General features: G+C 43.7%; 2 protein-coding genes across 10 annotated transcripts in view; both read left to right on the top strand.

Annotated features, from left to right (window-relative positions):
• Positions 1–21445, top strand: part of UNC13B (unc-13 homolog B) — a 244963-nt gene extending 223518 nt beyond the window's left edge. For all 9 annotated transcript variants that reach the window (XM_059142422.1, XM_059142421.1, XM_059142424.1 and 6 more), the window contains 18 exons: positions 1146–1235; positions 1569–1697; positions 7100–7227; positions 7860–7945; positions 12308–12434; positions 12686–12782; positions 13179–13322; positions 13643–13720; positions 14380–14457; positions 14701–14789; positions 15027–15179; positions 15303–15426; positions 15535–15591; positions 15779–15859; positions 16756–16903; positions 19271–19363; positions 19546–19705; positions 19872–21445. In XM_059142422.1, coding sequence (XP_058998405.1) covers positions 1146–1235; positions 1569–1697; positions 7100–7227; positions 7860–7945; positions 12308–12434; positions 12686–12782; positions 13179–13322; positions 13643–13720; positions 14380–14457; positions 14701–14789; positions 15027–15179; positions 15303–15426; positions 15535–15591; positions 15779–15859; positions 16756–16903; positions 19271–19363; positions 19546–19705; positions 19872–20157 — 2148 coding nt within the window. In that variant the 3' untranslated portion in view covers positions 20158–21445. The remainder of the gene's footprint in view (positions 1–1145; positions 1236–1568; positions 1698–7099; positions 7228–7859; positions 7946–12307; positions 12435–12685; positions 12783–13178; positions 13323–13642; positions 13721–14379; positions 14458–14700; positions 14790–15026; positions 15180–15302; positions 15427–15534; positions 15592–15778; positions 15860–16755; positions 16904–19270; positions 19364–19545; positions 19706–19871) is intronic.
• Positions 21446–22819: 1374 nt separating this feature from the next.
• LOC131812640 (phospholipid-transporting ATPase FetA-like) overlaps positions 22820–27178 on the top strand; it is a 115570-nt gene continuing 111211 nt past the window's right edge. The window contains exon 1 of the mRNA XM_059142437.1: positions 22820–22909. The gene's annotated coding sequence lies outside the window, so the exon portion shown is untranslated. The remainder of the gene's footprint in view (positions 22910–27178) is intronic.

Here is a 27178-nt window from a genome sequence, read left to right as displayed (position 1 = left end):
TCTCTGATGACATTCTCATTAGGGTGGAGAATCTCCTTCAGAAATGCCCCTTTAAAAATTAGATACCTATATTTCTTTTTTGTGTTTTTCATATTCTCCTTATTTTTCAAGGGAGGTGTGAGAATCTGGCTAAAGGGAGAGAAAAGATAGCTTGGCTTCAACAAGTGATTTGTAGTGGGGGGTCATGTCCATTCCTAGAATGGAAGGAGAAAATAGATATATTAGGAGGGTGAATACCAGGGACAGGGAAGGACACGAAAACAGGCAGTTTCCCAATTCTTCCTAAGTTAGATCTTCTTAGAATGGCTTTGTTACTTGCTTTAAGCTGTTGTGAATTTCCAGAACAGGCAATATACCCACATTAAAAAGTAAGTATAAAAATAACCTCAAAGTCAAAAAAGAAGTGGAGTTTTAATTATCTGCAATTTCAGTGCCCTCCATTTGCATGAATAATGGAGAGTTGACTATGTATCTTATATTTGGCATATAAGTAGCCATTTGAAGGTTTAAAAAAGCAACCCTTAAAATGGAGAGTGGCTCAACATCTCCCTTCAGCTCTCCTTGGCAGCTTCCTCCTAAAACCCATGCCAAGGGGAATGAAGTGAGGCATGGTGGGAAGGTCTTAAAGAACTCACTCCAAAACAGTTCTGCTCAGAGCTGTGCCATCTTCTGGCTCTGGAAGGAAAGTGGAATAGCTGGGGTCCCTTGTACAGAAAGTATATCCTTGATCTTAGTCTGGTCCTTAGCATGGCACCATTTATATTCCAGAATATAGTTACATTGTAACTTTCGAAGAACTCAATGTTTAAGTGTAAGAATCTTCACCCAAGAAAAATGTGTGTATAAAATATGTGTGTCTTTGTGTCCATTTGTACAAATGCTCACTCATTGCATGGGAGGTAGGGTTGGCATAGGATGTGTTGCTTGCTGGGCTAGGGATTATTAATCCCTGAGTTTGGCAAGGGCCTATCTGTGTCAGTAGAAAAAAAAGAGGGAGACCTGTTGTTTAACAGCTTTTTAGTTCAGCTCACCTGGGGAAAATCCCAGTGGGTAGCAGTTAAGGAGGCTTTTTATTTCATTGCTTTTGGCAGAGAAGGCTTTCATATTTCTCTTTTCCTTTCTTAAATTTGCTTGATTTGCAACAGAATAATTTCCCTGCTGGAAGCCCTGAGCGGCTTCAGGACTTAAAGTCAACAGTGGATTTGCTGACCAGCATTACTTTCTTCAGAATGAAGGTAAGAGAGAAACTGGGCTAGATGGTGATGGACAGGTCACCTGGCTTCAGGAACATGAAGAATCATTGGGTACAATCTTAAGCTATGGTATTCATCACCTCTAAGCCCACATTTCCATACACCTGTTCTCTGGGTTACATCTGAGAAGACTGTAGATCAATAGGGATGGGCTGCATGGTTTTCCTATTCAGATATCCTAGCAATTTCATCCTAGGGTATGGTCCAGGGACCCATTGAGAGATGATGCAATGGAGTAGTTTGAGGGGAATTCTAGGAGGAGATCCACTCAGGTGGGGAGGACCATGGGCCCATATTTCTTTTATTAATTGGCAGGTGCAAGAACTTCAGAGCCCTCCAAGAGCCAGCCAAGTGGTAAAGGACTGTGTGAAGGCCTGTTTGAACTCCACATATGAGTATATCTTCAACAACTGCCATGACTTGTACAGTCACCAGTATCAGCTGGTAAGAGGTTCAGGATCAGGTGGGATCCACTGTCAGTGACTCTTGGATCCTTAGTTTTCCTTTACTGTGGTTATGGTGGAAAGGAGCTCAGGACAAAGTCCTTGTTGTTCTTGAGGATGAGTAAAGTGTAGAGTGAGGACCTTCTAAACCAGGTGAGACATTTGTGGGTTAATAGGGACCACTGGATGAGATGTGACATAACTGAGTTGAGCAGAAGTGGCAACAGTAAGTTTTAGTTTGGTGCTAAGGTAAGTGACCAAAACTTGGGCAGTTTAGATGGTGAGTAGGTGAATTCTCAGTCCATCCTAGAGTCTTTTTTCTCTCCCAAGCTTAATTTGTTACAGGCTGCTTTCCTCTGAGATCTGTAGTTGTCTTTCTGAACAACTTGGAAATTCCAATTGTGGAAATTTAAAATTTTCCCTCTGATACTTCTCTCTGCACTACATGGTCATCTGAGATATATTCATCAGCTGACTGTCAAGGCTGACTCTTCTCTGTCTTTGAGGCTGAGCTACATCATCTGTTCTATGCTGACATCCTAACTTACTACCCAGTAACCGTGTATGTTTCTCAAGATCCTTTCAATAGTATCTTTTATTCTCATTTCAAAGCCAGGACTTCTTTTTGGGTCTTGTTACTAGATTACAGTTTCTGTCGAAATAATTCTTGCAGACCATGCACTTGCAAAATATATGCCCTTTAGTCCAACAAATATGTATTGAATGAGTCAGGTATGAGGAAAGCATAGAGCTCCTTCAGTTAGTTCACAGTTCGTAAGAAAATATATAATTCTAATCAAAGCAGTCTGTGAGAAGTGCCTTGAAAGCTGAATAAAATTGAAGGGATTCCAAGAAGGAAGAATCCACACTTGATCAGGTATTGGGAAAAGCTACTAAAACAAGGGCATTTTACGTAAACCTTAAATGATAGTACTACAACCTATTGCAAATAATGAGAGGACAATCTAAATATTGGACTGCAAATAATGAGAAGACAACCTAAATCTCTTGAACATTTGCCCTTTGAAGAATACATTTAATTTTTAATGCTTCCTAGGAGTACCTCAGCAGAGACTGAAATCTTGTTCACACTGCCTCTTCCCATTCCCAAACATACTCTTTGTGCCAGCCCTATCTTTAAGGCTTCCTCCTTTTAAGTTTTATAAAACCTCCCCTTGGTTCTAAAGCTCATGGGAGGTTTTCCTGGAGCCTTTGTTTAACTTACCACACTCTGGGCTCCTCTGTCATCTATCTGTAGATTCTCTTGGTTGGAGAAGACACTGTTCTCAGCTTTGATTTTTCAACTATGCAGGGGTCTTTCTGAATATTTAGTCTCTGCTCCCTATCATGAGATGAGCTTGGACTTTGAAAGAGGACTTGTAAACCATTCAGACACTTTTTTTAACCTTTGAATTTTGCCAGCAGTTTTTTACTTTTTTCATTCTCATTTTCTCGTTATTCATTATTTACAGTGAGGGAAACCATTGGTGTCTTTTTATTTCTTTCAATCACTTAGTCATTGGTTCATTCATCCATTTAATTCCTTAGCAAACTGAACATGTAGGGATGTGAAGTTGATCAAGACACATCTCTGTTTTTGGCAAGCTCATCATTTAGTGGAGGTAGGTGGGACAAATTACTAGATTTATTGTTTTTTTTTTTTAATTTACTTTATTGTCTTTTTTAAATTATTTTTTATTACTGCATTTTATTGTAGTTGCCAAAGGTTCATAGAGCATGTTCTGGGAACTTAACAAGGGAGGCATCTAAGCAGACCCGGGTATCAGGGACTACTCAAAAAAGTAAAGCTCAACTGGAATTTTGAGGAATGAGTAGGAGTTGGCTAATGAAAGGGGTTGGGGGGGCACCTGGGTGGCTCAGTGGTTAAGCCGCTGCCTTCGGCTCAGGTCATGATCTCAGGGTCCTGGGATCGAGTCCCGCGTCGGGCTCTCTGCTCAGCAGGGAGCCTGCTTCCTCCTTTCTCTCTCTGCCTGCCTCTCTGCCTACTTGTGATTTCTCTCTGTCAAATAAATAAATAAAATCTTTAAAAAAAAAAAAAAATAAAAAAAAAAATAAAAATAAAAAAAAAGGGGTTGGGGAAGAGAGGGATGCCATATAGAGGTAGTAGAATGTTTGGAGGCACAGAATTTTGAATGAGTATGTTAATTTGAAGAAATATAAACAATATAGTTAGGGTAGTTACGTGTCAGGTTTTGGAGTTCAGCTATCTGGGATCAGTTCTTGGTTCTACTGTTTATAGCTATAAGACCTTGTGCAAGTCATGCAGCCTCACTGCCTTTAGTCTCCTCTTCTGTAAAATTAAGGTGATGGTAATTTCCATCCAATGGAGCAGTTAGGAGGATTAAATGAGATAACCCATGTAGAATTCTTAGGGTGCCTGGCACTTAAGCACTAAATAAGTGATGGTGGTAGGGCAGTGATGGCTGCGAGGAAAGGGAATTGGTAAGGTGTGGGGTTGACAGATCATATACTGAAGGCCTTTTGTGTCAAGCAGTGGAGTTGAAGTTTACTGAAGGCCTTAACTGAAGACCATTGAAGGGCAGAGGAGTCACACTATGAGATTCTCTTTGCAGAAGGATCACTAACAGCTATGTGGAAGGCGACTGGAATGAAGATTAAAAACCAGTTAGGAGACCCTTGGATGATAAGGATAGGGTAGTGGCAGAAAAAGTTAAAGGAAAAGATGTATTTAAGTGATGTTAAGCAAGCAGAATCTACATTTTGTGGGTTCTGTCCTGGTTTCTAGTAACTTCCATGTAATACAGGCTTATTAAGGACTGTAGAGACTGTGATGACATATGGCATCCCACATAAAAGTCCTATCCCTCTTCTTCTGTGTGGTTCCAACTTCGCTTTTGTCCCAGTGGGAAACAAATGTCCATTCCAGCAGTGACCTCTCCTTGTCCTGTCCAGGGTCTGAATGTAGAGTTGCTTCTCTTTTCCTGAGATTCACCACTGTATTCCTTTACCTCTTCCCAACCAAGTCTTTTTTCTTCCCCCAGCTTTACTAGGATATAATTGATGCATAACATTGTGTAAGCTTAAGCTGTGCAATGTGATGATTTGATACAAGTGCATGCTGTGAGATGTTTACCACAGTAAACATAATTATCACCTCACATAATTATCATTTTTTGTTGTTACGGTGAGAACATTAAAGCTCTGCTTTCATATTGATCTTTCCAGTATATAGGACAGTATTTTAGCTATAGTCAACCATGCTGTACCTTAGATCCCCAGAACTTACTCATCTGAACTGAAAGTTTGTACCTCTTGACCAGCATCTCACCATTTCCCCATCCCTATCTCCTGCCAAACACCACTCCACGCTTTTTATGTGTTTGGTGTTTTTATTTATTTTTTCATTTTATTTTTTTTTTTTTAAAGATTTATTTATTTATTTATTTGACAGAGAGAAATCACAAGTAGATGGAGAGGCAGGCAGAGAGAGAGAGGGAAGCAGGCTCCCTGCCGAGCAGAGAGCCCGACGCGGGACTCGATCCCAGGACCCCGAGATCATGACCCGAGCCGAAGGCAGCGGCCCAACCCACTGAGCCACCCAGGCGCCCGTGTTTGGTGTTTTTAGATTTTATATATAAGGAAGATCATACTGTATTTGTCTCTTTCTGTCTGACTTATTTAATTTAGCATTCTGTCCTCAAAGTCCATCATGTTACTGCAAAAAGAAGGCTTTCCTTTTTTTTCGTTGCTGAGTAATAATTCATTATATTTATATACCACATTTTCTTCATCCATTCATTCACTAGTGTACACTTAGGTTGTTTCCATGTCTTGGCTTTTATGCATAATGCTACAATAAATGTGGAGGTATCAGTAAATTTTGGAGATAGTTATTTCATTCCTTTTGAATATATACCTGGAAGTAGGATGGCTGGATTATAGGATAGTTTTCTTTTTAATTTTTTGTGGAAACTCCATACTATTTTCCATAGTGCTCTACCAATTTACGTTTCCTGTAAACAGTGTGTCAGGATTCCCTTTTCTCTATTTCCTGGCCAGTATTTGTTATCTCTTACCTTTCTGAAAATATTTATTCTAACAGATGTGAGATGACATCTCTTTGTGGTTTTTATTTGCATTTTCCTGATGTTTAGTGATATTAAGTACTTCTTCATATACTTGCTGGGCATTCTTTGTTGTTTATTTATTTGAGCAGGGAGCCCCATTCAGGGTTTGATCCCAGGAAGTTGAGATCATGACTTGAGCGGAGCTCAGATTTAGCAAAATGAGCCACCCAGGTACCTCTTGCTGCTGAACATTTGTATGTCTTCTTTGGAGAAAGGTCTATTCAAGTCTTCTACCTATTTTTTAATCAGATTTTTTTGTTTGCTATTAAGTTATGCAAATTACTTATATTTTGGATATTAATCCCTTAGCAGATATAAGGTTAGCAGATGTTTCCTCCCATTTTGTAGGTTGCCTTTTCATTTTGTTGATTGTTTCTTTTGCTCTACAGACACTTTTTAGTTTGATGTAGTTCCACTTGTTGGTTTTTGCTTTTGATGTGTGTACTTTGGTATCATATCCAAAAAAATCATTGCCAAGACCATTGTCAAGGAACTTTTCCCCTATGTTCTCTTCTGGGAGTTTTATGTTTTCAAGTCTTGTATTTAAGCCCTTAATCTATTTCGAGTTAGTTTTTGTGAGATGTATAAGAAAGGGGTCCAGGTTCATTCTTTTGCATGTATCTAATTATCCCAACACCATTTATTTGAAAAGACTGTCTTATCTCTTATCTGCATTGAGTATTCTTGGCTCATTAAGACCTTAACTTATACAACTAGGCAAATAGCTTCATAGATACAGTTCTTCTTCCTAATAGCATTCATGAGGTTAAGGGAAGTCCTTAACCTACTGAAGGTTGGACCCACTTGCATGCTAGGTCTGTGCAGTAGCTCCTGCAGAACTTGAAGGAGCTTCTCAGAGCTGAGATGTATATGTATGTGTGTGATAATTTAGGGGAGGTGTAAGAGGAGACTGCCAGTGGGGTCACATGGAACTAGACCTATTTAGTGAGGCTGGAGGGGCAACTTACTTTGCCTGAGGAGTCACTATACTCATAGCTATTAAGGGAATGAGGAAGGGGGTCAGGCATCCTTATGTCTCCTAGACCGACCAAGCGTATCATATTAGTTCCTTGGAGGTGGGGAGAGAAGTGCTCTGGAATGGACTCTTTGTGTATAAGGACCTCCCAACAGTCACCCCTTTGACAGAACATGGGCAGTCTTGTGGAAGACAGGCTCTAGGAGAAGAAGAAGGGTACCTGATTCTAAAGGAAGGGGTATGGGGACGGAAAGAGAAAGAAGACTGGAGGCATTCTCCGTATTCTACTCTGACTCTCACTGTCTCCTCTGGAATAAGAAACAGGAACTACCTCCAGAGGAACAAGGACCCAGCATTCGGAACCTGGATTTTTGGCCCAAACTCATCACGCTCATTGTGTCAATCATAGAGGAAGATAAGAATTCCTACACACTCGTTCTGAACCAGTGCGTATCAACCCACTTGGCCCTGTTTGGTTGGTGGTTGGCATGTCCATCTGTCTAACAGCCTCTTTCTTTCCTATCTCTGTGTGTTTGCAGTGCCACCTCTTCTTCCTGTACATCCGTCTGTCCCTCTGTCCCTTGTATCTATCTGAGTAACTGTTTCTGGAGACAGGTGTGGAAACGTAATGGGGGGCCCTGTTCAGACTGAGCCAGCCTCCCTGGAGTGAAAGCCCCCTGGGAATGGCTGCCATATGAGTCCCAGGGGATCCAGAGACCATGTGTGTATGTGTTTGTCCACTGTGAATAATGGGCTTTCTTAGGCCCACTCCTTGAACTTTCTCGTCCACCTTCTTTAGCCTGGGCCTGCCTTCTAGCTCCAACCCTTCTCTGGGCCTCAAGTCCCTGCCTTCTGGGCATCCTCTTCCCTGGACCGCCTTGCCTGAGGGAATCCTTTATCCCACTTGTCCTTCCACTGGCTCCTGGGTCCCTTTTCTCCAGATTGAGCCCAGTCCTATTTCCTAGGCTTCTCCTCTCTTCAGTCTGACTTCCAAGAGATTAGGCACATAAGTTTTGGAATCAGTCAAATCAAATAGCTCTTGCTTTATTCTCTGACTGTGGCTTCTTCCATCATCCAGGTTTCCTCAGGAGTTGAATGTGGGAAAAGTCAGCGCGGAAGTGATGTGGCAGCTCTTTGCCCAAGACATGAAATATGCACTGGAGGGTAAGGGTACACCAAAGGCAGTGGACTGTAGGCTGTTAACCCAAGCACCTTGTTTGCTGTCCCTTTCCTCTCCCAAACAATTATAAGTTTTGGGTGAATGGTATGGTGAGAAACTAGAGGGATTCTAAGTCATGTCAGGAGTCCTTAGGTAGGTAAAGGTTCAGCCAAAGTAATAATGGAAATGGCTATGTGGATGTGAATTTCCCCTTCCAGTTTTAGACCAAGTGCCTGTTTAAGACTTTCCCTAACCCAAAGATCAACTCATCCCATGCTGGGTGTTGTCAAGTGGCCCACTTTCTGGAGTATGAATGGTCTTGTGAAGTTTATCTTTACAGTTTTAAAGAATCATAGAACCTTAAATACATAGATAAGACTATTTTCTCTTATTAGAGACTGCCTGGCCTGGCTTTCCTTAAAAGCTGTTCTGGATTGGTATGACAGAGCCAGAAAGATACTTCCTCCCTCCCTTCTCTTATAAAGCAGTGTCATGGACAAATTATTATTCATCTTGTTTATTTAGCTTATTCTTTTATCCATTTCCTGCTTTGGTTGACAAAGATAACACTGTCTGCCTGTATACTACCTTACCATTTGTACCCTTCTGTGTTCACTCATTTAGCTGCCTTTCCTGTTGTTTCTATATGTTAGTTTGCCTCCTCAATCTGTGCAAGTGGACTTACAAGGAAAGGGAGCAGTCTGGGGTGAGGACAAATCAGAGTCTGGATCTGTTATTTTGGTGGAGTGGCAGGGAAAATGGGTAACCCTCAGACTTAAACTTTTGAGGTTTAGGAGCTGAGGTTGAAAGAAACCTTGAAGATCTGTTTTAAGTTGGAGACAGCCAGAAACTGTACATGTACATTCTGTAATTCAGCCCCAGAGCAATGGCTCCCTCTTGCTCACACCAGGTCAAGCTTGAGGCTATAGCCCAGGCCTTACCCTTTCAGGCCACTTAGAAAGTCACTTGTCCCCTCTCCAGTAGCACTCAGCAAGCCTAATTTGGGAGAGTATGGTCCAAGTTCTTGAAGAATCCCAGCTCTGAGGGGTTTTGGCGGGGGCGGGGGGGTAGGCAAATACCTGTGAAAAGTATATCAGTTTCACAAGAGGGATGGTATGAGGTGGAGCAGAGGTTTTCAAACAGAGATATCTCAGGAGCTAAGTGAAAAGGGAATAGCCAGGTAGGGGGACAGGGTTGCTGGGCTCCGGGACTTTCACCTGGTGCCAGTTAAGTCAGTTCTGCTTTTATCAATTTTATATGGGGTTCTAGATGAGATTTCTCTTGAAAGGGGAGTTCTGCTAATGTTTACAACAAACATAAAAGGATTGAAAAACTGCTTTAAGAGAGAGAAGTAATGTTAACCTCGTTTCAAATCTCACTTTCACGACCTAATCAGCATTGTGTTTTTATTTTTATTTATTTTTTTTAAGATTTTAATTTATTTATTTGACAGAAAGAGATCGCAAGCAAGCAGAGAGGCAGGCAGAGAGAGAGAGAGGAGGAAGCAGGCTCCCTGTGGAGCAGAGAGCCAGATGCGGAGCTTGATCCCAGGACACTGGGATCATGACCTGAGCTGAAGGCAGAGGCTTTAACCCACTGAGCCACCCAGGCGCCCCAGCATTGTGTTTTTAGACCAATTTTTGTGAGCTCGCATTTTCTCATCCATAAAACGGGAGCGATAATAGCATCTGTTTCATTGAGCTGATGAAATAATGTGTAACACACTTAGGATACTGCTTGGCATTTAGTTGGCCCTGAATAAATCTTATTAAAGACAATAAGAAACCCCATAGGCTCATGAGCAGAGATGCAGTACAAGCAAAGTAGCCTTTTTTTTTTTTTTTTTTTAAGCGAGAGAAAAAGAGCAAGAGTGAGAGCTTGTGAGTGAGTGGGAAGGGGCAAAGGGAGAGGGAGAAAGAGAATCTTAAGCAGGATCCACACACAGTGCAAAACCTGATGCAGGGCTCCATCTGACAACCCTAAGATCATGAGCTGAGCTAAAACCAAGAGTCAGACATTTAACCAGCTGAGTCACCCAAGCACCCTGCAAAACAGCATTTTTTTAACTTAAATTCAACTAGCCAAGGTACAGTACATCATTAGTTTTTGGTATGTTCATTGATCCATTAGTTGAGTGTATCACCCAGCATTTTTATAAGAGTTCACGTTAGGGGAAAATAGGACAGCTAGAACAAAGAGACACTAGACATAGGGATGGCAGATGATGTTGTAGTAATTTAGGGCTGAGGGGTTGGGTTTAGAGTAGAGAATTGGAGAGGGAATAATGAGTTTCGATAACCACTGGAAGGAAGTTTTAATAGGACTTCATGACTGTCAGAATGTGGAGGATAGGACAAGGGGAGGAGTTTGGAGACCTGGATGATAAAAGGATAGTGTTGATTCCAACTGTGAAAATGGTATCATTCACCCAATTTTTTTAAGTCAGTTTTATTAAGGTATAATTTACATACATAAAATAAAAACACTCTATATTTTGATGAATTTGACAAATACATGACTGAAGAGGAAGAAGGTAGATGATGATGCTCATCATTGAACAAGATGCTACAATTAGTGTGTGTACTCGGTTCAGCTTCAGCTGAGATATTAAATTGTGAAAGATGGGGACTAGAGTTAAACTCTGGCAAAGTGAAATGGCCAGCAGGGCCTTAGACAAACAGTACCAGAACCAAAGAGAGATTTGGGGGAGATAGCAGCAAGCTGAATAATTGAAATCATGAGGTTGAAAGAACTCCAAAGATGAAAGATACGTGGAAGGAGGGATGTGGAAATCAGGGGCAGGAGAAGATTTAGAGACTCAGTAACCCTTTATGAGAGACTAACCATCCCTGTACTTCTATCAACAACAACCTCATGCAACTTTATTGGGGCTTGACTCCATGGGACTTGTTAGAATAAAGGGTGACCACTGTTTCAGCAGTCATCCTGTTAGTTTCTGTACTACAGAAATTAATACTGAAATTGAGTTTGGGGCTCAGAGTACAGATAAGGGATTGATAGAGAAAGGGAGAATTATATAAATACAGTAGCTTGAAGATCCCTAGAAGAAAGCAGTTAGGGAGTTTGAGGAGTGATGGAGCAGTACTGCCTCCACTTCTAGTGGGTTACTGAACAGGAAGGAAAGAGAGTCTTCCTCATGGTACATTTTTATGTCTCTAGGTTCATGCACTGGTTTAAGGATAGCATAGTGTGGGGTGGAAGAGAAGGGGCAAGCCCTGAGAAGTCTCTCTGATGACCCCAGAGGTGGTGCTGCCTGCCATGTCAGGAGATGAACTTTCCTGAGACTGGGAGCATTTTGCGGCTGAATCCCAAGCTCCCATTTCCTCCACAAGGGTCTGTTATACTAATTCACAAGGGCCAACCACCCCAGATTGGATTTCTGCTTTGATGTGGAGGAGCATCACCCATAGCAACTCAAAGTTGAGCAGTAGAGGTCACAAGGACCCTGAGCTTCCTTTCTCTGTTACTCAGTACTCTTCCCCCATTTGCCTGATTTTTTCCCATTATGTTATATGTAAGCACATTGTTCAATTTTATTATTTCAAATTAATTTTTTATTTATAAAGGGGATGGATGAAGAGAACCTGTCCTTGTAGCCAGTGCCTGATGCAGGGGTGGTGTTTGTCCTGGATTCTCCAGAAGGCTCTGAAGATCCAGTTAGATGACCTTAAAAGTCCATAATAAGCATCTCATTTTTTACAGCATAATAGCCCTTTCATCTGCTGTGTTCCTGTGGTTTCCAAACTGACTATTCTTATTTGCATACTTCTCAGAGAGTTCATTTTCTCAGTGTCTCAACTGTATTCTGGGGCACTTTAGTTTACCTTAAGATGCTGTTACACTCTGACTGCTTAACTGCTCTTTCTGTCAGCCCACTGTGGTTTTCCCTGTCTCTGTAGTTGTCATTGACTCATTCATACTGTGTGTAGCTGCTCATCGCTTCATCTAAGCTGATCTGTGGGAATGGCCCAGCTACTAGGATTAGAGAAGACCTAGGAAACCACCATCCCTCACTAGTCCTGGGCAGCCTCTCCACTAATCAACATTAGCACCCACATCTCTTCCTCCTCTTCTTCATCAGATGCCAGTATCTCAGTTGACACTTCTAGAAGCTAGAGCAAGAAGACTTCCATCCAGGAGTTTGGCTTAGTCTCTAAAAGATTTGGACCAGGCTCTTGGAGAACAGAGTACTGGTAGGGGGAGATGGTTGTGAGGAAGTGGTTGGGAATCACCCTTGTTTTAAGACTTCTGATAGAGCTGCCTGGCCGCATCTGCTGCTTTGGGAAAGCTCAGGAACCATGGCCTCTGCTGCTGGGACCTGACTCAGCTTCCTTCCCCACCACTAGAGCATGAGAAAGACCGGCTGTGTAAGAGTGCTGACTACATGAACCTACACTTCAAGGTGAAGTGGCTCCACAATGAATACGTGCGAGATCTGCCTGCCCTCCAGGGGCAGGTGCCTGAGTACCCAGTGTGAGTCATCATGTGGGCACAACATGGGAAAGGGAAGGGGTCCCTCCATCTTAGGGGGTGGGCAGGACCTATGTCTTCATTTCAGTTCAGCAAGCCAGTCTTGAGACTGCCAGTTCTAGGCTCTGTTGTAGAAAGAGAAAAGCATCAAACTGTGCCCTATCTTCTAGAAGACCCTAGTCTGGTGAAGCTGTTAAGCACATGGCATATGCCAACCACTGGCTCTAACCCCCAATTCTCCTGCCTGGCTGCAGGTGGTTTGAACAGTTTGTCCTGCAATGGCTGGATGAAAATGAGGATGTGTCCCTGGAATTCCTGCGTGGGGCCCTGGAACGAGATAAGAAGGATGGGGTAAGTTGGAGCCTTGGACTGCACTTGGGTCAGGCCAGGTGTCCCAGCATTTAGCTGCCAGCAAAAGTTCCAGGGCTTTACGCTGTCTTCGGCTTGGGTCATGATCTCGGCGTCCTGGGATCGAGTCCCACATAGGGCTCTCTGCTCAGCAGGGAGCCTGCTTCCCTCTCTTCTCTCTGCCTGCCTCTCTGCTACTTGTGATAACTCTCTCTCAAATAAATAAAATCTTAAAAAAAAAAAAAAAAAAAGGTTCCAGGGCTTTAGTTTCTTCCCTGTGGAGTTCATAAGGAAGGCCAAAGAGCCTCCCCTGCTAGGCAGCAGGAGCCCTTTTGAACCCTACACACTTGGGAAAAGATAGTGGCTGAAGATGACAATCCTATTGTTGGTTTTTCTTAGTTCCAGCAGACATCAGAGCATGCACTCTTTTCCTGCTCTGTGGTGGACGTCTTCACACAGCTAAACCAGAGCTTTGAAATCATCCGGAAGCTGGAATGCCCAGACCCCAGCATCCTTGCCCACTACATGAGAAGATTTGCTAAGGTGACCATAACCCTCCCTTTTCCCTTCCATTTGCCTTTACTATGCTCACCGCCTCATCACAGGCCTGAGCTCAATTCTCCTCTGTGGTGGCCTTCCAGTAAAGTTACCCCGTTCTCATTTGCTTGTGTCTGGGGCAGACTGGTGGGTTTATCTTGGTGTGTTTCTGGGGTTGAGAGGGAACTTTGTCCCTTACTATGAGATTCCGCTCTACCTCCCTATTGTTGTTCTGGGATGACAGGTATGATCTCAGGCAAGATCTGTGTAGGGAAAGCTAAGCGTTCCCTTGCCTTTCCTTTTCTCTTTTTCTTTTTTGTTTTCAGACCATCGGGAAGGTGCTGATGCAATATGCAAACATCTTATCAAAGAGCTTCCCAGATTATTGCACAAAGGAGAAAATGGTGAGGGTCAGGTCCTGGGAGCCTAGAGAAGAGAGTGGAAGACATCTGAATCCTTGCTTTTGAGGCTATCCTCGGACCGAGGGTGGGGGTGATGCTCCTGACTTGATTCCAGTAGGGCTTCTTTTGAGATTATGACACAAAATAAGAAGAACTGGACTAGGAGTTCGTCTGAACCTCCATTTGGTACTTAATTTTCTACTAAGCTAGAGCTTTACTTAATCTTTCTTTTTTTTTTTTTAATTTTTAATTTTTTATAAACATATATTTTTATCCCCAGGGGTACAGGTCTGAATCACCAGGTTTACACACTTCACAGCACTCACCAAAGCACATACCCTCCCCAATGTCCATAATCCCACCCCCTTCTCCCTACTTAATCTTTCTTAAAAAAAAAAAAAATTAAGACATTCAAAAAGTTAAAAGAATAGTGCCATGAACACCTGAGGCCCACCAACCTGCTTAAAAATGGAAACGTTTGCTCCTAGTCTTCGTTCAAGGAGAACTGTCTGAATTGGTTCCAGATCTCAGTACTTAGGAAGAGATGCATATATGTGTTGTAAATTCCGTGTCATTTTTGGAGTCGTATGAGAGAGATACCTTAGTCTGATAGGTCCTGTGCCAAAAGAAGTCAAGACTTAACAGCTCCATCTTCCCCAAAGCCCTGCATCCTGATGAACAACATGCAGCAACTGAGGGTCCAGCTGGAGAAAATGTTTGAGGCCATGGGAGGCAAGGAGGTAGGTGTCAGGGTGTGGGGTTGCTGTACTTTCCTTTTGTTTCTTAGCTACCTGGCCATAGAACTCTACCATCTCCTGACTAGGTATACGCCAGCAGTTTAGCTTAGAGTCTGGGCTGGTTTAAGCTGAGGGATTTAAATAGACACTGGGGTAAAGGCCTTCTGAGGGAGGGTTTAAGGGGTGCAGGAGGGAAGAAAAGTGTACAAAAACCAGCTCAGCCAAGCATACTTTCTGTGGATACAGTTGGACCCTGAAGCTGCAGACAGTTTGAAGGAGTTGCAGGTGAAACTGAATACAGTTTTGGATGAACTCAGCATGGTATTTGGAAACAGGTCAGTGGCCCCAAGCATACAGCCATAAGAGCCAGGTATGGCTCCTGGCCAGTCCCAAAGCCCCTGCCCCACACCCTCCATCCAGCTGCAGGCATGTGGATCTTTCCTCTCCTCCTGTTGGCTGTCCCTGTTGGAGCTGCACCAGGAGTATGCTGGAATGGGACTGAGTAGCTGGTGTTGCTCCAAGGACAGTGCGTGTTTGGGCAGGGGAGGGCTGCACTGCGGGCACATGTGTAGTTTTCAGGTGCGGATTGATGAGTGTGTTCGACAAATGGCTGACATCCTGGGCCAGGTTCGGGGCCCAGGGAATGCATCCCCCAACGCCAGGGCTTCAGTGGCTCAGGATGCAGATAGTGTGCTCCGGCCTCTCATGGACTTCCTGGATGGCAAGTGAGTACAGCACTCAGCTGTCCTGTGGGACAGGCAAGGCAGAGGCAATCACATGGAGAAGCCTCTCAGGGAAAGGGGCTCTCAAATTCTAGCTCTAGTCTTACCTGTTACATGGGCCCACAGCCTCACACTCTTTGCCACTGTGTGTGAGAAGACAGTCCTGAAGCGTGTACTAAAGGAGCTCTGGCGGGTGGTGATGAACACAATGGAAAGGATGATTGTTCTGCCTCCACTCACTGACCAGACGGTAAGGACGCTTCCCTTCCACTTCCTCCTGCTGTCTCCTCTATCTTGCTCCACACTTCCTGATCAAGTTTGGAGTCCTCTGCTTTTGACCGATCCCCTCTCTGCCCAGGGCACCCAGCTAATCTTCACCGCTGCCAAGGAGCTGAGCCATCTTTCCAAACTCAAGGTACTGTGGATGTATAGGGTCCTTTTGAGGCTGGGGGTGACAGGATGCTAGGAGGAAGAATATTTGAGCTTTGGAGATGGAAGAGGAAAAGAATGAGAGGAATATGTAATATAAGCTGGCAGATGGGGAAAGACTGTCATGGCAGCCCCAAGCTGTCCTGATGCTATTGCTTTCTCTGGGGTTTCAGGACCACATGGTACGAGAGGAAACCCGGAGTCTCACTCCAAAGCAGTGTGCCGTCCTTGACCTTGCTCTGGACACCATCAAGGTGGAGACCTGCCTCTTCTCCAGTCATACTTCATGTTCCTGGTGTTCCACTCTGCCAAACTGATGTCCCCTGGGCTCTTGCCACCCCACATCCAGAAGAGAGTGATTTTTTATGTTTGTTACTTTCTCTGTTATATCCATATTTCTGCTTGGGAGCAACCAAAAGTTACCTCCTTTATGGTCTCAGATGACTTACCACAGACCCAGAGCACTTATTCCTGGGTTTTGAGTATAGTTCAGTCTACTTAGTTCCTCATTGCCATTCCTGAATATTTTCCACTGGGAATCAATCTTTCAGGTCCTCATACCCCAGATCTGGCAGAAATTTCCTTCTTCCACTTATATATAAATTTATTTGGGCTTTCTACTACACATTCCTTCATTCAGCCAGCCAACATGTGCACAGGATGCTGTGCATGAAGGATACAGAGAAAATCAGATATAGTTCCTAGCTTTAAGATGCTTATATTTGGTAAGGCTACAATAAGGCAGGTACACGTAAACTGTGATATGGGGCAGTTGGGAGAATTATGGGAGGATAATGTTCTCTAATAAGAGTTCAGAAGGGTAAAAGAGCACTTCTGGCAGTTCTCTGCCTGAAATGCTTCTATTCCATATCTTTGCTTGTCTGGATAGATCCATACTTCAAAGACCCGCATCCAGGAATGTTGCCATCCTTCACTGCTCCTACACAAATAGTAACTCTTCACCTGAGAGATTGTGACTCTGCATTGTATTCCCGATCTTGTTGTCTATTGAATGGCTTATTGTCCTCATCATCCTCTTTTGGCATCTTCATTGAGCTTCTGCTCAGATAGGATTTTCTCTGAGGACAGTGTGGAAAGCTGCCTCTTTATAAGGGGAGGAGGCTATAGCAGGTATTCTTTTGTCTTTCAGCAATATTTTCATGCAGGAGGTAATGGGCTGAAGAAAACCTTCCTGGAGAAGAGCCCAGATCTGCAGTCCCTACGCTATGCCCTATCTCTGTACACGCAGACCACCGACACACTCATCAAAACCTTTGTGCGCTCACAGACTGCCCAAGGTAAGGCCCAAGGGCTTTGGGTCCCTATCTCCATTCCTTGATACATTTCTGCCTCTAGGGAGTCACTAGCTTCCAGTCCTTAGGAAGGATCCAGGTACTTCTCCAGAGAGCCTATCAAACTCAGATCCCAGGATTTCTTGAGGGACCCCAGTACTCACCCCCACACCATACCCATACCAGACAGGAAAATGACAGGAACCTGGGAAATGTGCCTGAGATTCTTCTTTCAGACATTGCTGAGCTAGTGCATGTTTATCAAGGAGTGCACCCTGTCTGTTAGGAAGTATCTGTCAGGAAGCCTGGAGAATGAGTGATTGAGACACTCGTGAAAACTCATAGCTTTGGGAATCTTGTTGGAAGTTGTCCTGGAGAGAGAAAGCAAAAGACTACAGATTGTCTAGTGTGGATGAGAAAAAGGACTAGGAGAGGCAAACTGTGGGAGCAGTTGAAGAGAGGATGTGGATCTTGGGGCTCTGTGCATAGCTGAGGTTCCAGCCTCATGGGTGATGCTCATTTATGCGTAGGGACCCAGGTAGCTGGTTTTCTCCCAGTGACTTCCAGTCCTTAGAACCCCTCCCTGTCTTTAGGCAGGTGCCTCTATAAACAAAACAAATCTACCTAGAGATGGTTCAGACTGAAATTCAGCCCCTAGCCCTGGATCAGGGCCCTCCCAGAAAAGACTTTCAGGCACATTTATTATTTCATCTGGGGAACCGTGGGTGTGATGCCGAGTGAATCCGATGGCGGGAGTGGGAGAATTTAGGCTTTCCTAGGCTGTGGATTCAGAGCACAGAGCTGACCTGAAGGGGAAGAGGGATCTAAGCAGTTAGACTAGAGTTGATAGAAGGTGAAAAGATGCAAGGGACTTGTAGCACTGCTCCATTTTCCACACCTGTTCTTATTTCAAGTTCAGGATGGGAAGAAGAGAGAGCAAAGGAGTTATGAGCCTTGCTCAAGGGGGCAGGGAGATCTTTTAAAGATCTGTACATGGAAAGACCTTAACATCAGGGAGGATCTGAGTTAATCTAGAAAGACTTTTTAGAAATCCTGAACTTTAAGCTAGATGTAAAGATGAGGAAGGGCTGAAATGGGCACGTATGTGATAAGAGCAACGGCGGGTACTGCAGGGAGGATCCAGGTGTGTGTGTATACCTTTCGTACCCATTGTTTTATCATTTAAGGCCTAGGAAATTAAAGCCTACAACATCTCTCTTTCCTGGCCTGATGGTCTCAAATACCTTCTCTCTGTATGTTCTTTTGCTTTTCCCCCATGATCTGGTTGATCCTTGACCCATGAAGTCTAATTTGGAGCACTGAGGCATTGACCCCAGCTCTTTGACTTCTCTCTCCACCTCAGCTCTGTGATCCCTCAAGATATGTGTAGAGTTGCTCCAGATGGCTGTTAACACCTTAGACCTCTAACTGATTATTCTTTCTCTGTCCTGCTGCTGCTACTACTTCTTGACTTGCCTGTTCTCACTCAGTGCATGATGGGAAAGGTATTAGGTTTACAGCTAATGAGGACATTCGGCCGGAAAAGGGTATGTTGTATACCTTGCACATGTGAATCTAACATAGGCTAACACTGTTCCCTATGAACTAGAATGAGCTGCTGCTTAGGCTAGCAGTAGGGGAACTATGTGTCAAAGTTCAGAAGCTCTATCCCAAGTCTCAGAGATGAGTGTTGTATTCATACAGTCTGAGAAGGGGTTGACAGTAGTTCTGTCCTCAGGATTCCCCCACCCCTCCACCTGAGGACAGAGTTTTATCTGGGGTGCAGTGTACCGTATTTTATCAAAATAGTGAGACCTCTGCTGAGGGGAGCCTACAAACTGGCCAGAGACTGGGACTTGTGGAGGGGTCTGGGTGTGAACAGGACAAAGTCTGAGCAGGGCAGCCTCCCAACCAGGGACGTCCCGGAATCCAAGGATAGGTGGGAGAGTGGAGAGTATTGCCTTTGGCTAGAAGGGACCCTCATTGTTCCATTGAGACACTGTGGGGTGGCCATAATTCCCAGACAAAAATACAAGGTGGTAATGCTGTCCTTTTCTCTAAAACCTTTCAATGAAAAATTCTTCAGCCTGGGAGATAAGAGAGGTTTGGGGCACCTGAGAGGTTCCCAGTGCATTTTTGGAACATTTCACCTAAGATGTCGTCACCTTAATGTATTTTAATACACAACTGCATTCTTTATCCCCTTGCTTTCCCTTCTCCCATTGCTTACTTCCCCATGACTACTTTGGGTGATTGCTTCAGACTTTAGGATATAAGGTGGTGGCCTCCTAACTCCTCAGTTTTACCTGGGATAATTAGGCCTAAAGTCTTAGTGTTCTTCAGTGAGGGACCAACTGTCCATCTGTCCTTCAGGGTCTGGTGTAGATGATCCTGTGGGAGAAGTGTCCATTCAGGTGGACTTGTTTACACATCCTGGAACTGGGGAGCACAAAGTCACAGTGAAAGGTGAGTGGCACAGACTTACGAGTTGTAGACCGTTTCTTATGCACTAGCCTCATCAGTTGAAGGCACGGGCTGTTTTATCTCAGTCCTCCAACTTAGCCTTCCTCCAAGGGGATTGCCACCAGGGGGCTCAAGAACTGGGAACACATGGTGGGATCCCTCACAGGCTTCCTTTGTTCGGGCAGTGGTAGCAGCCAATGACCTCAAGTGGCAGACAGCAGGTATGTTCCGGCCCTTTGTGGAAGTGACCATGGTTGGCCCACACCAAAGTGACAAGAAGAGGAAGTTCACAACCAAATCAAAGAGCAACAACTGGGCCCCCAAGTACAATGAGACATTTCACTTGTGAGTTACGGGGTAGGGGACCTCTAGGACTCTGGGGTGGGGGTGAGCTGGGAGGTAAGACTTGGGAGGGAAGAGGAGGGAATGGATTGGATGGTGGCTGGGGTAAATTCATCTGAAGACTCTTTCAGCTCTGGCCTCCTCCCTTCCACCCACCCTATGCTCACAGCCTCCTGGGAAATGAAGAGGGACCAGAAGCCTATGAGTTGCAAATATGTGTGAAGGATTACTGCTTTGCCCGTGAGGATCGTGTTTTGGGGCTGGCTGTGATGCCTCTGAGGGATGTGGCAGCCAAAGGCAGCTGTGCTTGCTGGTGCCCCTTGGGCCGGAAGATCCACATGGATGAGACAGGCATGACTATTCTCCGGATTCTATCTCAGAGGAGCAATGACGAAGTGGCTCGAGAGTTTGTGAAGCTCAAATCGGAGTCTCGTTCCATAGAAGAGGAGAGCTGAGCACCTAGGTTCCTGTGCCAACCACATGGCATCAGTTCCACAAATCAGTGCCAGTGAGAGTTACTATGTAGCCAGCTTAAGGTCCTCATAGTTGAGAGGCTGACTCCTTCAGTTTGAGGATATTAAAGGAAAAATTGAGGTGATGAAAGTATGGCTTTTCACAGAAGGGGTCACGAATCCTTGGCCAGCAGGTCTATGGTGCTAGGAGCTGGGCTGTGGGTATTACTGCATAGAGAAGTTTTCCATAAAGGGAGGGATAGACATTTCTGAGAGTATCAGCCATTCTTTGTAGACACCCCTCTCCATGCCACACCTTATCCAGCTAGACCCATACATATCAATCATTAGAAGAACAAGTTTAGAGAGCCTGGAGCATGTATCTGGTTAGCTAAATAGTCAGTTGAGCCTCAAGGTGTTGCTGAGCCCTATAGTCTGGATTGGAGTATGGCCAGGGCAGGAATGTACAGAAGAGAATTTAGAGTCTCCCTTGAGCAGGATCCACTGGTTGTGTGTGGCTCCATGAAAACATGGCTTTGAGACTGAACAAGATACCTTCTAGAAATGAGCTGTGCTAATCTTTTCCCCCAAATATGTCATGAGTAGAATGAGGTTCATATGATACTTCAGAGCCCTGAGCAGAATATTCTTTGAAACCCTAGCACTGTAGGCCACCTGCCCAGGAGTCCCCCTCCTTCACTCCTGTAGGAAGGGGAACAATGATGTTTCAGAACATGAGAGGCTATTCCTGTGTGTGTGCACCTGAGGGCTAGTTGAAGGATCCAGGAAAGAGGGCTGTATTTTCTTCTTGGATAGACTCTGAACAAAGCCAAAAATTGTAGAAATCAGTCTAGAAGGAGTCCTCTTCACCTATGGCTACTACCTTCTGGTTGTCCTCTCCTTTGCAGAAGGAATCTAGTCTTTGGCCTCACTCCCTTTCATCTAGGTCAGCTGCTGTTTGCCTCACAGATGTTCAACCCTACAGAAGGAGCTTGGACTATGATCCCTCTGTACAGGCTAGATGGAGGGGCCATCAACATTCCTTGGGAAGTCAAAGACAAATTCTTTTAGAAGGTCATATGAACTTCTCAGCCCTTGATCAGAGAAGTGACATGGTTCTTGGATATCCTTGGTAGCAGCCTCCTGGACCTCCTGAGGACTCGGTGTTATCCACAGTTGTACCAGCCATTACATGTAACAAGAAACTAAGCATCTTTGCTGTTGTTAATTACTGTATGTGCCATTGTCACAGGACATTTTTGGCTCGTCTGTAATAAATTATCTTAGAGCAGCCTCTGGGGTCCGGTAATTCTGTTAAGGTGTGGAAAGCTATAAAAATAACTATCCTGTGTAAGCCTGTATAATGGTAAATTTCTTACCTGACTCTTTGCTGCCTATTCTCCCCAACAAAATAAAACAGCTCTGGGTAAGCACCAAGCAGTAAAGCAGGTAATGTGGGCTAGCATCTTGGCCTTGACCTGAGACTACCAATCCAGTAACAGAGTCGTGGGGACCCAAGGTGTCAGCTTCCTGCAGAAGGTCCAGAAGAGTAGGAGATGTCATGTGCTAGTAGTATAAACTAGTCCATGTTGTGAGGACAAGGTAATTTCTGGGGATTGCTAGAGGGCTGAGGCTGTCATGTACAGGGCAAAGGAATAGGCCTAAGAGTAGAAATTGAACTTTCATTTGTGAAGATTCAAGGAAATAAAGCTGGAGTAAAAAGTCTCTTCCTATATTGGAAGAAACAAGGTAAAATGAGGCCTCCTGGCAGGGAGATCAGAGAAGCTGACTCAAAAAAGTGCTTACCTAGTTTCTTAACCCTTGTAAGGTGGGAGCTGAGTGGGAGCATAGGATAGGGAATTAACTCCAGACTTCCAGTTCGTCATTCCCATTTGCTTGCTAAATAAATCCTTACAATTCAGTTCCCCAGCCATTTTTAAAACTTCCTACTTCTTCTGGAAGCCATTTGTGCTCTGTCATTTCTGCCTTAAACTTACCTGTTGAATCCACTGTCTTACCTCAGTTCCCAGTATCATAAATGGAATAGTGGCTTTTAGTTCCTCTTATTTGGATATTACTGTGATAATCACCTGCCTCCGTTCTGCCCCAGCCCTCTTCACATACTCTGGTAAGTCTCTCTCCTGTTAAAACTATTCAGTAGTTACCTATTATAGCCTTTGGGCTGAAATTCTAAGATCCTCCAGGACAGTGCAGACACCCCCCTACCATTCATCCTGTAGCTAGCTGTTCTAAAGCTCTTCCCTGTAGTTCCAACCCTACACACACACTGCACTCCTACCCTTCTGTGCCTTTGCACGTTCTGTTCCCCCTTCCTGGAATGGCCTGCGGGCTTTTCCATGCCGCCTAGGTTCTGCTACTTCATGGCAGCCTTTAGGACCCAACCAACCCTGAACCCCTTCACACAGCACTTAAAAGTTATAATTTACTTGTTTGTCCTCCTCAAAAGTCTGTGATCTACCCAAAGGCAGGGTCTGAGTATTTCATCTGTATTCCCCAGCGTCAGGAATTTAGAGCCATGCCAACAGCTACAGGACTGCTTTGGGAAACCAAGGCGGGAGGGGCAGTTGGCGGGCTCCTGAGAAGAGGGGCGTGGTGGTGGTGGTGGGGGGGTGCTTATGAGTGGGGGCGTGGTCGGAGGCGGGACTCTGCCCTTAACCCTACCCTGGGGCGCTAGGGCGCCTGCGCAGAAAGCGTTAAGATGGAGATCGGTGAAGTTGACGGCCGCTCGGCAATGGTGAGCAAGAAGCGCCCGAAGGTGGCGCCGGAGGAGAGGTTATTGCCTTCTCCCTCCCAACACTGAAGAGACTAACCCTGAAGAGACTACCTGACTGGGGTTCAGCTGTGTGTACTTCCCGCTAATACCTGTCTATCCTCATAATTTCTTGTAAACTGTTCTCCCGATACTCCTGGAGGTTATTGTCCCCCTCCCCATACTTGAGTATACATAAGGGTTTCCCAGATACTCCAGAGAAGATGAGTTTGCCTGAATACCTAGCTAAGGGGATTTTTATTCCCCACCACATACTTCCCAAAGTATGTGGTGGACACATTTACCCAGTTACCTCTTGAAACAGATACCCCCAAACTCCTAGCTAAGGCGCATTCTATTAACTCACGGAGTTTTTCCATTTCTCCAGCAATATCCAGATTGACCGAAAAAAGCATAGATCTTATACTACATTTGACTTGAAAGTGGCACATTTGTTATCATTCTCTCATATGGCACAGGAGACCTACTCCATAAAGAAAAGTCAAACTCTGGCTGGCTACCCACGTCTTGCAACAGCCTTGCATATTTGAATTAGCTATTTAAAACCAGATTTCACATTTTAACAATGCAGATTTACAGCCTTTTTTTTTTTTAAGGAGGTCTGTTAACTTTTAACTCACATTCTCACAAAGCAACTGGTGGTTGGAACTGAAAGCAACTGTTAATGTACTATAGTTCATTATAGACTCCATTACTCTTTGTTTACTAACAGTGAGCTTTGCTTTATTTGCCTGGCATCTGGTAGGCATTTGAGTTTGTGCCCCTGTTGTGAAGATGTAGGACTTTAGTTTGGGCTATTTTTTGAGTCAACACTCTGAGCTTTTAGTGGAAATTGAAATCCAAAGAAGATGGCTAATATGTTTAGATTCTTTTTGGTTTCTGCAGTGTTCCGATTAGGATCAGAAATCGTCCTAATACCTAAAACCCAGGGTGAAATCTGTACCAAAGTCTTTGCGGTAAGAGAATTCAATCAAAATATTTTAAGTAGCTCTCCGGTGCATTTGATCTTGAAGAAAGCCAGTGTGCACAGCCCCTCTCTGATGAGGTCAGGCCAAGGACAAGAAGTTACTTGTTTCTCTTTGAAGACCTAGTTTTATAAGGGCCCAGCTGTACAAGAAGTGTAAGAGATCTGTACAGGAAGTCATGTTCTCAAAAGTGCTATCTCCCTTGTTCCAAAACATACAGATGGTAACCTTCTTTCCTCCCTCAGGGAAATAACAGGCCTCATAATAATCAAGAATGGTGATAATCTGGGGTGCCTGGGTGACTCAGTCGGTTAAACATCTGCCTGTGGCTCATGATCTCAGGGTCCTGGGATCAAGCCCCATATTGGGTTCCCTGCTCAGGGAGGCTGCTTCTCCCTCTCCTTCTGCCTGCCACTACCCCTTCTTGTCCTCTATCTCATTTTCTCTTTCTCTGTGTTAAATAAATAAATAAAATCTTAAAAAGAAAGAAAAATGGTGATAATCTGTAGGCTTTATCTAATCAGAAGTAGAATAGAAGTACCTTTAATGATGGATTTTTTAAAAGGTTTATTTATCTTAGAGGGAGAACATGGGCAGGAAGGGCAGAAGGAGAGAACCTCAAGCAAACACTTCACTGAGAGCAGAGCCTGACATGGAGCTCAATCTCGTGACTTTGAGATCATGATCTGAGCAGAAGCCAAGAATCCTTTGTTTAACCAATCACCCAGGTGCCCCAATAGTGGATTTTTAAAAGAGCAAAATCACTTCTTTGAACACAAGTATATGATCTACCTATTTGTTTATTTACCTATTTATTGTGAATATTCAGACTCACTCCATGAATGAAACTGCTATACCTAGAAGCGGAATAGCAAAGCTGAAGAAGCAACATGGAATAATGGAAATAGTATTGAAGTGGAAGTAAAAAAACATGAATATTGGTATCAGCTCTACTACATACTAATAAAGGGACCTTGCTTTTTAACTTCTCAGAGGCTCAGTTTCCTGCATCTGTTAAAATAGACTAATAATTCCTGCCATGTCTACCTCAGAGGGAGCAAATGGGCTCATTTAAATGTGAAAGCACCTTGAAACTATACACTTTCTCTAGGTGTATAGGGGATTACTATTATAATGATCCTCTGAATTCTGATTAACTTCTAAGGAATTAGTCTTGCATCACAGGTTCAAAATGAGCAAATACTTGCTGGGCACATCCTGTATGTTGGATAGTTGTCTAGATACACGGCTTAGCATTGAACAAAACAAAAACTGAAAAAATTTAAGTATGAGTCATTAGCATATTGCATACCCAGTGCAGTATCACAGCATGTGAAACAATAGGAAGAATCTAGATGATGGGTTTGGGTTTGTCACTATTCTGTAGCTGTGTAAAACTAAACTGCATCTATAAAATAAAGAAGTTAGACAAGGTAACTAGACTCTAAGTTTCCTTCTAAAATGTGTTTGTCATTAGAGATTCTAATTGCTGAAGTTCCCTACTGCTAAGAGCTTATTGCCCTGCAGGGATGATCAGACTGACAGAACTGAATGATCATAGAACTATAGGACAATAGAGTACTAATGTCACACTAGATATGCCACATGGCACAATAGTGGCAACAACAGTGTTTTTTTGTAGGTAACGGTATTTTAGAGAAGCTTCTTAGAAGACTAGGGAGTCCCAGAAGGATGGGAAACTTTAGATCAGAGGGAAAGGAGACTCCTTCTTTAATATTACAGATACTAGAAATTGAAGGAATCAAAGTGCAACAACATGCCATTTTTTTGTTTTATTTTCCTAGTTTATCAGTCAGAATCCTTGCAGAAAAATAGCTGGTGCATTCAAAAGGGTTTAAATGAAGAGTTTAACCAAAGGATTGTTTACAGAAATACGATCAGTATTCACAGGAACTAGAAAGAAATGTTGAAACACATCAACAGTGGCAAGTTAGTAGGACTCCTAGGCCCCGGGGGAAAGGGGAAGGAGTGTTGTTACTAGAGACCACCTACAACTACAATCTGGAAGACGACTGCCTGACAAGAGCTGTGGCCAGAAGGGCTAAACAGTTGCTATAAGCAGAAATGAAGTAAAGAAATAAATGCTCTAATCTTTCTCTCTTCCTGCTCTCATGTCTCCAGCTAGTACTTTCTATTGGCAAAATCCAAACAAGCCTAGGGGTAAGGTAATCTGGATGATGTAGTTCAGAGAGGTCATCTTCCCAAATAGGGCAGAGGGAATCGGGTAGGGGAAGACACAGTACACAGAATAACCAGTATACAAGGGATCTAGGGAAGGAAAAGTCACCACTCTGAACTCTTACTAAGAATTACCTAAGTTCAAATTCAAAATCCACTTTAAGTCTTAGTCTCCTTAGCTGTGAAATGAGGATAGTAATGCCTTTGTCCCAGGATGATTGTGAGGATTCTGTGAAGGGCGGGGCAGGTACAACACTGGAGACTCTGCAGTTAGTAGCAGTAGCCTGAACTTAGGTAGAAGCTTTTGAGGATAGAAGAAGTAGATGACTATCCCGAGTTTACTGTTTAATGAGGGAGGAAGCAGAACTTCCTAATTAATTACAAATGGGACAGTGAAAGAGAACATTGTCAAAGATGACTCAGGTTTCTGGCTTGGGCCACTAGGTGAATGGCTAGACTAGTAACTGATATTCAAAGACCGGAAATACAAGAGAAAGCACAGCTTCTAGGTGTGTGAGAGATGAATAGAGATTATTTCAGTTTTGTAAATGTAGATTTTTTTTAATTGTGGGAAAATACTCATTATGTGAAACTTACTACTTTAACCATACAAAAATTTAACCACAATATACATTAAGTATATTCACAGTATTGTACAACCATCACTAATGCTTATTCCAGACCCTTTTCATCACCCCAAAAGGAAACCCCATCCATATTAAGCAATCATTCCTCAGTACCTGTAGATTTTGAGACTCGTGTGACATCCAAAAACAGATGTTAAGTAGCTCTTTGGATATGTAATACTGAAGCTCAAAATAAAAATTCAGACTGAAGGATATAGATTTTGGAATCATTAGTACATAGGGGGTTCTTAATCTGGGGCCTATGGACCTGAATGAAAAAATCTCATCTTGAATTGGATGTAAAATGTATATAGGTGTGTATGTTTATTTTTTTAAAAGATTTTATGTATTTATTTGAGAGAGAGAAAGAGCACACAAGGTGGGGGTGGACAGAGGGAGAAGCAGACTCCCCACTGAGCAGGACTCAATTCCTATGACCTTGA

Source organism: Mustela lutreola, chromosome 12 (genome assembly GCF_030435805.1).
Source record: "Mustela lutreola isolate mMusLut2 chromosome 12, mMusLut2.pri, whole genome shotgun sequence".
NCBI lineage: Eukaryota > Metazoa > Chordata > Mammalia > Carnivora > Mustelidae > Mustela > Mustela lutreola.
The sequence above is the reverse complement of the archived record's forward strand: the minus strand, read 5'-3'. Positions and strand labels throughout refer to the sequence as shown.